This window comes from Podarcis tiliguerta (assembly GCF_965153285.1).
Source record: "Podarcis tiliguerta genome assembly, chromosome: 5".
NCBI lineage: Eukaryota > Metazoa > Chordata > Lepidosauria > Squamata > Lacertidae > Podarcis > Podarcis tiliguerta.
This window is the reverse complement of record NC_139538.1, coordinates 86,697,529-86,708,216: the sequence shown is the minus strand read 5'-3', so window position 1 is coordinate 86,708,216 and position 10,688 is coordinate 86,697,529. Positions and strand designations below refer to the sequence as shown.

The window sequence follows — 10,688 nt, the reverse complement described above, 5'->3', positions numbered from 1 at the left end:
GACAGCCCTGCCTAGTTCCCAGAGGGAGTACCGTATTTTTTGCTCTGTAAGACTCACTTTTTCCCTCCTAAAAAGTAAGGGGAAATGTGTGTGCGAATGCAGGCTGCACAGCTATCCCAGAAGCCAGAACAGCAAGAGGGATTGCTGCTTTCACTGCGCAGTGATCCCTCTTGCTGTTCTGGCTTCTGAGATTCAGGATATTTTTTTTCTTGTTTTCCTCCTCCAAAAACTAGGTGCGTCTTGTGGTCTGGTGAGTCTTATAGAGCGAAAAATACGGTACTTTCTGAAAGTAAGAGACTGCCTCACCTCGGAACCTTGGGGTATAGAAATTTATGGCAAGGGTTTTTCTTTTAAGGCAGAAATCCTCTCTAGGACAACTTGGCACCTGGCTGCGTTGCTGAGTCATGATAATTCTCCTCATCCTTCTGCTGTCATTGGTAAACTGTGGTCTTATGCTGAGATGGAAACAAGTGTGCCTCCATTAGCCTCTCCCCACCAGGCTGTTAACGTTAATGTTGTGTGTCCTACCGTTCGAAGAGAGAAAGAGAGAGGAGCTTTGACTAAATATAGTTTGTTCTTCCACATTAAACTTTATCGCCATCAGCAAACAGGAGTAAATCACATTAGCATGGGCGGGTACAGGTGGGGGGGGGGGGACACAGCGCGGGAGGGGAGATTGCCTGTCGAGAGATCCCAGGATGTGGGAATTGATTGCACTTCGCTCTAATTGGCTCATTTGGCCTGGATGCCATTGCAGGGTCATTACAAGCAAAGTCTCACTTGCTTTCTTTCATTTTTAAATAACTGTAACATTGCCCTCCGGCCTTTCGTTATTCTAATTTACAACCAACCAGTGCCCTCCTTTCCTAAGATGTCTTCTCCCCGCCGCCAGCTGCTTATTTTATTTTTAATTTTTTTTGAAAAAGTAATAATAAAAAGGAAATAAAAATGTGCGCCCCACCCCCGAGACCATTCCGTTGTAACTCTCCAACCTGCCGATGGTTTGACCCCTTCCCGTTTTAACAGTGCAAATTTGACAAATACCTTCCGTATCTCCTCAGAATCATTTCACCTGTGTGTCTCCCGTCTTACCTTAATAGCACATGTTAACTTAGCATTAATAGCTATATCCCACACCTCTTTAGACCACTCTTCCATTGTAAGGTGTCTTCCTAAACAGGAAAACTCAAAGAGTCCATCCAGTTAAAAGTTTCTAATGGGTCTTGTGGCGATCACACAGGGCCCCCGGACATTTGACGGTCTGTTGACCCTGTGCCACCACTGCGATTGCTTTCTTCGCTGCCACAACCCATTTCTCACGGGTACACACGGAGTCCAGTCAGTTGTTAACATTAACAAATAATCAAGTTTATTTTATAGGCATGAACAAGCTTACGGTTTCAGTTATTTTTTCTTGTCAGTTTCTTAAGCTTAGTTTCTTTACAGTGGTGTAGCGTGGCGGGTGCAGGGGGGGCCAGCCACACCAGGCGCAACATCTGGGGGTTAGGGTTAGGGGTGCAAATCCATGGGTTAGGGGGCGCAAATTACTTGCCTTGCCCCGGGTGCTGACAACCCACGCTACGCCACTGTTTCTTTACTGACCCAATGTTCCTAACAACTTCAAACGGATTATCCCAACTAACTATCTGACTCCACCTAACAATTCCTCTCACTCTCTCACCACACAACTCAACCAACCCGCAGACTATTCCTCCCTCTTCCTTCTCCAACCCCCAACCTTCAACTAACTTTCACTCAACACGACTCTCACTCTAACTCCTCCTATCAGTTTCCACTGGCCAATCACGTCGCACTCATTTTAACCCTTTCCTTATGACTCACCTAGGAGGCAAACGCCACAGGTCTGTACTGGTTTCCCCACACATTTAAGGAATGATTCACACACAAACACAACACTTCTCATACCTAATGTGAGCCATTCCACACAATAAAGGCAAGGTGCCCCATGACTGTTTCTCCAGTCAATGCTAATTGGCCAAGCACCATGCAAGACAGCCAGTGTGGTATAGGGGTTAGAGTGCTGGACTGGGACCCGGGAGACAAGGGTTCAAATCCCCATTCGGACACTGGGTGACCTTGGGCCAGTCACTCACTCTCAGCCTAACCTACCTCACAGGGTTGTCTTGGGGATAAACTGAAGACAGGGGAGAACCATGAACAGCATCTTGAGGTCCTTGGATGAAAGGCGGGATATAAACAAAATAAACAATACAGTGGTACCTCAGGTTAAGTACTTAATTCGTTCTGGAGGTCCGTACTTAACCTGAAACTGTTCTTAACCTGAAGCACCACTTTAGCTAATGGGGCCTCCTGCTGCTGCCGGAGCACAATTTCTGTTCTCATCCTGAAGCAAAGTACTTAACCTGAGGTAATATTTCTGGGTTGGCGGAGTCTGTAACCTGAAGTGTACGTAACCTGAGGTACCACTATATTCTGCTTGTCCAGGATTTCTGGGAGCAGCAAACATCATCGAAACCAGCTGGTTGTTTCACCCAGTCACAATGAGGAAGAATTTAAGCAAAGCACAGAATCAGGCAAGTGAAAGGTTGGGGTGCACTATACCAATTGCTTAGTTCATTCAGAAAACACTGCAGGAAAGCAAAAAAGTGATGTGATCCCTAGCACGTTTCCTCAGATGTAAGTCCCACTGAGCTCTATGGGGCTTACTTTCAAATCCCCAGCAGACAACTCCCAAAAGTCCCATATCAATGTTAAATAAGATAAGAGAATGGAACCTTGTGGGATACCTCAACCCAACAGCTATAGAGCCAAGCAACCATCTCTTCATAACTACTTTTCTGCTGGTGGGAGCAAAACCACTGTGATACAGATACCAATGTTGGTATGGAAACTGCCTTGGGTGCCCTGTATAAAGACCTTTGTTGGGAGACAGAGGCCGGGGGACCCGTCCAGTCACAATCCTAATAATAATTTATTATTTATACCTTGCCCATCTGGCTGGGTTTCCCCAGCCACTCTGGGCGACTCCCAACAGAATATAAAAAATGTGATAAAACATCAAACATTAAAAACTTCCCTAAACAGGGCTGCCTTCAGATGTCTTCTAAAAGTCAGAGAGTTGTTTATTTCCTCAACATCTGGTGGGAGGATTGGACAGAGAAGAATTTATGGGGACCTAACTACTGCATCAGGGACGCGGGTGGCGCTGTGGGTTAAACCACAGAGCCTAGGACTTGCCGATCAGAAGGTTGGTGGTTTGAATCCCTGCGACGGGGTGAGCTCCCGTTGCTCGGTCCCTGCTCCTGCCAACCTAGCTGTTTGAAAGCATGTCAAAGTGCAAGCAGACAAATAGGTACCGCTGCAGCAAGAAGGTAAACGGTGTTTCCGTGTGCTGCTCTGGTTCGCCAGAAGTGGCTTAGTCATGCTGGCCACATGACCCGAAAGCTGTACGCCAGCTCCCTCGGCCAATAAAGCGAGATGAGCGCCGCAACCCCAGAGTCGGCCACAACTGGACCTTTACTTTAACTACTGCATCCACTAAGTGGTAGTTTTTCCTTGATGGTGTCCTCCAAACACGTATGTAACTGTAATAAAAAAGGCTCTTACAACTCTAGCATGTGTCATCAGCCTTTTCTGCACCCCAGACACCCACCCTTCTGCTAGGTGGGGCACACGACTGCTCCATGAGGGAGTCCTGAGCATTGCAGGAAGCCTGCGGTGCCCACAGTGGCCGTGTTGGAAAGACGGCATGATCTGCCGGAAGAGAATGAAATAAAATGCCCTGTGAGCAGATCACAGCATCCACGATGGGGGAGGAAGCCAAAGGCCATGCCTATGTATCACTATAAAAAATAACATTAATTGGGATGCTTCGCCATTTCCTGAACAACCCATAATTAGGTTAGATAAGAAACTAGCAGTGTCTGAGAGCTATAAATGTCTAAATTAAGTTATTTTGAAAGTGCCCGGCACTTTGACATTTTGAGAGTTCACAGTAATTGAGGTATTGAGATAAAATTGCTCCTGTTATTTAAAAGGTCATTATCTTCTTCAGTTAGATAGATGGAGACTATTTTCCACTCTATTGAGCCGTTCTATTTGGGACAATTAGCCAGGCTTGAGTAGATCTGCACAGGCCCTACTCCCACTTATCACAGCTCCGGCTGTGACACAGTGAAAAGGTTTGTAAATACAGGCTCAAAATAGCCCATCTGTATTCAGATCACAAGCAGCCACCAAAAGCACCCCTCACCCGACAGAAGCGCCACGGCTAGATGCTGAACGACCCAAACGCAGCCCTTGGAACCAGAGAAAGCCATTTTGCAACCGGTCCCTTCACTCCAAACCCCGCTTGCTAATTATGTCATTATTAAGGGAAGTTTTTCTTTTCCCTTTCATAATCCACACTGGTTTCTTTAACGATAAAAAGACTTAATTTGCCCTTTTCCTTTTCAAAGAAATCAACAACAAACAGCTGCCGTACAAGCAGTAGGCGGTCTTCCGTGCATTCCTGAACTTACAGGAAAGCGCAGCCAAGGGCTTCATAAGGTTTTCAATGAGCAGTTCGGAAGGTTGCAGAATTCAGCCCACTGATTTTATAGCCTCCAACATTTCTCTGATGAAAATAAAACGGTAAAGGGACCCCTGACCATTAGGTCCAGTCGTGACCGACTCTAGTGTTGCAGCGCTCATCTCGCTTTATTGGCCGAGGAAGCCGGCGTACAGCTTCCGGATCATGTGGCCAGCATGACTAAGCCGCTTCTGGCGAACCAGAGCAGCGCATGGAAATGCCGTTTACCTTCCTGCCGGAGCGGTACCTATTTTTCTACTTGCACTTTGATGTGCTTTCGAACTGCTAGGTTGGCAGGAGCTGGGACCGAGCAACGGGAGCTCACCCTGTTGCGGGGATTTGAACCACTGACCTTCTGATCGGCAAGTCCTAGGCTCTGTGGTTTAACCCACCGCGGCACCCGTGTCCCTTCTGATGAAAATAGGGCCGTCCTATTCAATAATAATAATTTCACTATTTATACCCTGCTGGCTGGCTGGGTTGCCCCAGTGACTCTGGGCAGCTTCCGACATATATAAAAACATAATAAAACATTAAACTTCCCTATACAGGACTGTCTTCAAATATCTTTGTATAGTTACTTATCTCCTTGGCTCGGGGGTCACATAACTTCATACCCTCCATCGTTTCTCTGAAGCAAATAGGAAAAGTGGGGCATTCCAGGATCAAATCAGAAACCGGGACGGCGCCTGTAAATCTGAGACTTAAATCTGGAAAACAGGGACACTTAGAAGGTCTGTTAGATTTGTAGAATGAAATAAAGCCCCTCTCCCCCCACCAGACACCTAAACAGTAAGGTACAGTGGTACCTCTGGTTAAGTACTTAATTTGTTCCGGAGGTCCGTTCTTAACCTGAAGCACCACTTTAGCTAATGGGGCCTCCTGCTGCCGCTGCGCTGCTGGAGCACGATTTCTGTTCTCATCCTGAAGCAAAGTTCTTAACCTGAAGCACTATTTCTGGGTTAGCGGAGTCTGTAACCTGAAGCGTATGTAACCTGAGGTACCAATGTAAGCAGAACAAAATTAAAGCACCCCAGGAAACTGCTGCTGAACTTTTGCCTTCCATTTGATAATTTTCAAATGGAAATCCTTTTTTGTGAACTGATGGAACACAGTCAGGGGAATGAGATATTTATTTATTGTTAGATTAACCAGCCTGCCCTTCGCACCGTAAGGTCTCAGGGCAGGTTGCAACAGTGGAATATACAATTATAAAACAAACAGACCCATTAACAAACAGAAAATAAGAAACATGCAAAAACAATTCCCAACCGTTTATGTATAAAACAGTTAAAAAACAACTCCTCCACATATAAAAACAATACAAACAATTAAAAATACTTCCAAGACACCTGAAACTGTGAAAAAGATGGGAGGGAGAAAATACAGGGCACTGTCAAAATATCCACCTCAATGAAGCATCACTTGATTCCAGGAACTAAGCACAAAATACATCTGGTGTCAAAAGGTGGTGGTCAAAAGACCCCTACTGAATACTACAGGTCATCTGGGTTTTGGCCTATGCAAGTTGTCTCTTCATGGTTTGTTGCAAACTCCATAGGCACTGCCTTGTCTGTCTAATGCACTGTAATACCAGTTCCTCCAGCTCAGTGCTGCGTCTGTGCCAGAGTTTGGTGTTTTGATCCATCTCAAGTTGCCTAGCTGCATGGGTTTCCTTAGTCTCTATGATTTTAAGCTACAGAAGAAGCAAACAATGAAAGGAGCTGGTGAGCCAGGAGGCTGTTGGCCATGGATCTGCTGAAGGTAGGGGGCTTCCCCATAGGTATTCTGGGGATAGCATGTGATGTTCCACTGGGCTTTTGTTTCATAAATAAGCATCTAATGCAGGCTTCCTCAACCTTGGCCCTCCAGATGTTTTAAGACTACAATTCCCATCACCCCTATCCACTGGTCCTGCTAGCTAGGGATCATGGGAGTTGTAGGCCAAAAACATCTGGAGGGCCAAGGTTGAGGAAGCCTGATCTAATGTGTTACTGGGCCTGAAGTCCAAAAGTAAACCCTTTGGGCAGCCACAGTAGACAGAAACCTTTATTTTCTTTAGTAAAGGTAAAGGGACCCCTGACCATTAGGTCCAGTTGTGACCGACTCTGGGGTTGCGGCGCTCATCTCGCTTTATTGGCCAAGGGAGCCGGCGTACAGCTTCCGGGTCATGTGGCCAGCATGACTAAGCCGCTTCTGGCGAACCAGAGCAGCGCACGGAAACGCCGTTTACCTTCCCGCCGGAGCGGTACCTATTTATCTACTTGCACTTTGACGTGCTTTCAATCTGCTAGGTTGGCAGGAGCAGGGACCGAGCAACAGGAGCTCACCCTGTCGTGGGGATTCGAACCGCTGACCTTCTGATCGGCAAGTCCTAGGCTCTGTGGTTTAACCCACAGCAGTATACGCCCCCAAATTGTACCAGAAAAAGAAGCTATTCCAGGAAAATGTAGGATCAGTCACATACCAAATCAAAGTTTGATACTATTTATCATAGGGCATACCTTTTTTTGGGCAAATGATCTGCTCTGGACACATTTGGAGAAAGGGTCATGGGATGGCTGCCAGGGGTTCATGGCAGCACTTCTGGAAATGGCCGCCACATCCAAAAGAGCAGAGAAGGAGAGAGGAGGACCACAAAATGGTGTGGGCATGGCTCCTCTATCGATGGAGGAAAGGAACCTCTATTAGTTACCAGCACACACGCTCAGCTCTTTGGATAGTTCCTCTGTTCACAAGGGAAGGGAGAGGGTCCAATCCGCACATGCGAGTGAGTTTAAGGGGGCAGGTTCAATTTAGGAGAGGCCAAGGCAGTGCAAACAGGAACCCAGCGGGAAGAGCTGTCTTGTGCATTGTGGATTTTTTAAGAGGGCATTTACCAATGCCTTTTGTGGGTGCCATGGGAGGAAACCGGTGGGCACACTGGCAATGCCAGTCAGAGGCACTTCAAAAAAAATGATCATGCCCTAGACCAGGCACGTCCAACAGGTAGATCGTGATCTACCGGTAGATCACTGGACAACTGTGGTAGATCACTGGCTCCCCCCAAAATGCTCAACAACTTTGACCTGAAGCCCCCCCAAAATAGGGCTTTCCTCCTCCCTAAAACAAGCTCAACAACTTTGACCTGAACCCCCCAAAAGGGGGTAGATCACTGCCAGTTTTTAACTCTGTGAGTAGATCACAGTCTTTTGGGAGTTGGCCACCCTTGCCCTAGACAAACAGACCTTTGGTAACTGAACGAGGATGCAGTGGGGAGAGAAAATGGAGCTGGGTCGGACCCCTGGTAACACCCCCCCTTCCCCATAGTTATGGTAAGTTTTAGAGGGTTCACAGGCCAGGGTCAAAGGTTTTAGTCCACAGCTGCCAAGTTTCCTGGAAAGAATAAATGCTGGTAATAAGGACATTTCCTTAACCTCCAGCATTGGTTGGCAAGAGAAAGTCTTTGGGTTCATACCACATTATTTAATACTAGGCTTAGACTATGGCAGAGTATACCCAAGACCTACACCTCTCTCTGCCTGGTATTGTGGTTCATCATTCTCTGCAATCTCACGTCCCGGTGAGGCCATCGAGGACCAGACGATGGTTCTTCCTACTCATCTACTGACCAGCAGAAGAGCTTTCCTGTGTCATCGCCGGCCAGGATCTTGGAACAATTCCTTGCATGGGGAGAAGGCAGAAAGGACATGTTTAGGAATAAAAGAATCGGCAACATCTGGATCTTTCAGAGTCTTATGCTGGCGGCGCTCACTGGAACAGAATCGTTTCAAAACAAAGCCCTGGAGAATATTACCGTGAATGTCACATATCTTAAGACAGAAAACATTTTTTTCAACTCAGATCTGATAGAAAGGAAGAAGCACAATGTGGAAGAAGTGCTAACAGTAATAATCCATAGTCTCTGATTACCACTCCCTTCCACACGGAGATATTTTATTATTATTTTTAAATAGCCTGGGGAGGGACAGCCGCACACCACCTTCTCCTGCAAATACGTATTACGTGCCTGGGTAATCTGAAATGTATCGTACACAAGTTCACGGTGTTCTTGGTACTCATCACAGGGTTACTAAGGGGGACAATTCCTCTCATGGGCTGGGGGCCAAACTAGATGATACATTAGCTACATCTCTCTGCCTCTAAGTGCAGGGTTTGTTTTTACAAAAATTCTAGTTTGCCCCCAGATCACAGCTCTGGTGAGGGGCTAGGAAGCTGTCAGGCCCTATTTTGTCCCTATTTTCCAGGGACAGTTCCGGATTTACAGAATCCATCCTGGTTTCTGATTTGATCCTGGAATATCTGTTTTCCTTAAAAAAGTAAAGGGACCCCTGACCATTAGGTCCAGTCGTGACCAACTATGGGGTTGCGGCACTCATCTCGCTTTATTGGCCGAGGGAGCCGGCATACAGCTTCCGGGTCATGTGGCCAGCATGACTAACCCCCTTCTGGCGAACCAGAGCAGCGCACGGAAACGCCATTTACCTTCCTGCCGGAGCGGTACCTATTTATCTACTTGCACTTTGATGTGCTTTCGAACTGCTAGGTCGGCAGGAGCAATGACCGAGCAATGGGAGCTCACCTCATTGCGGGGATTCAAACCGCCGACCTTCTGATCAGCAAGTCCTGGGCTCTGTGGTTTAACCCACAGCGCCACCTGCGTTTCCTTAAGGTAAAGGTAAAGGTACCCCTGCCCGTACGGGCCAGTCTTGACAGACTCTAGGGTTGTGCGCCCATCTCACTCAAGAGGCCGGGGGCCAGCGCTGTCTGGAGACACTTCCAGGTCACGTGGCCAGCGTGACAAAGCCACATCTGGCGAGCCAGCGCAGCACATGGAAACGCCGTTTACCTTCCCGCCAGTACGCGGTCCCTATTTATCTACTTGCACCCGGGGGTGCTTTCGAACTGCTAGGTTGGCAGGCACTGGGACCGAGCAACAGGAGCGCACCCCGCCGCGGGGATTCGAACCGCCGACCTTTCGATCGGCAAGCCCTAGGCGCTGAGGCTTTTACCCACAGCGCCACCCGCGTTTCCTTAGGTTGTCCCTATTTTCATCAGAGAAATGTGGGAGGTTATGGAATTAAGTGACCCCCCAAAACAAGGAGATAAGGAACTCTACAACCTTTAAAAAACATCTGAAGGCAGCCCTGTACAGGGAAGTTTTTTTTAAATGTTTGATGTTTCATTATGTTTTTATATATGTTAGAAGCTGCCCAGAGTGGCTGGGGCAACCCAGTCAGATGGGTGGGGTATATTTATTATTATTATTATTATTATTATTATTATTATTATTATTATGTGTCAGCATCGCCCTTGAGCCAGTGTCACCAACTGGACTCATCCACCTCAGCCCCGACTGGGCTAGCCGAGCTGGATGGCACTTCCAGAGACCACCTTCCTCACAGGAACAGGTCCAAGTGCCGTGGACTCACAACTCAGAGCTGTGAGCACCGCAAATCACTCCAACAAGAAGACAGTCGTTGTACAGCAGAGTACAGCAGAGCATAAATCACTTGGACGACAGCGCTGAAGAATATCTTCTTTTATTCACTAACAGCTACTGTACTATACAAACTATATACAAATGGAGATGCTGGACTGCACTGAGTCTTACAGCTGCTTTCTGCAGCGACCTTATCTACACAGAGATAACACTCAGTCTTTTTCTCTCCCTGACTGACTCACTCACTGACTCTCTCTCTCTGACCGACTCACTCACTGACCGACTCTCTCTCTCTCTCTCTCTGATGAGGTGCTGGATCAGAATAAGTAGATATAAGAACATGCCTCCTCCTCTCTGCAGAATCAGCAGACTGATGAGGAGATTCTTGGGTATGGGAGGGGTGAAATCTCCTCATGTCTCTATTTTCATCAGAGAAATGTTGGAGGGTAGGAGCTTTCACCCTGATCCAGATTCCCCACCTCTACCCCAGACATGCAGTTTGCACAGCGGAGAAATGATCCCGTTGAAGTGAATGGGAGCTATTCCTGCCCCCCTCCATGCAAACTGCAGGTCTGTGGGAGGGGCAATCTGCTTCAGGTGGGAAGCCTTCTATACCCACACTAGAATCCCAAGCCAGGGGGAAATATATGATTCTGGTTTGGCTGTCAGACCTAAGGATCCCAGGTCGAGTTT

The 10,688-nt window shown here is 47.3% G+C and overlaps 1 protein-coding gene and 1 long non-coding RNA gene across 2 annotated transcripts in view; one reads left to right on the top strand and one right to left on the bottom strand.

Moving 5' to 3' along the window:
- Positions 1 to 10,688, top strand: part of LOC310677600 — a 90,486-nt gene that overhangs the window by 31,395 nt on the left and 48,403 nt on the right. The window lies entirely within an intron of this gene.
- The window catches only part of WDFY4 (WDFY family member 4), a 185,690-nt gene continuing 181,694 nt past the window's right edge, over positions 6,693 to 10,688 (bottom strand). The window contains exon 62 of the mRNA XM_083440157.1: positions 6,693 to 8,214. Within this exon, the coding sequence (XP_083296283.1) occupies positions 8,148 to 8,214 (67 nt within the window). The 3' untranslated portion in view covers positions 6,693 to 8,147. The remainder of the gene's footprint in view (positions 8,215 to 10,688) is intronic.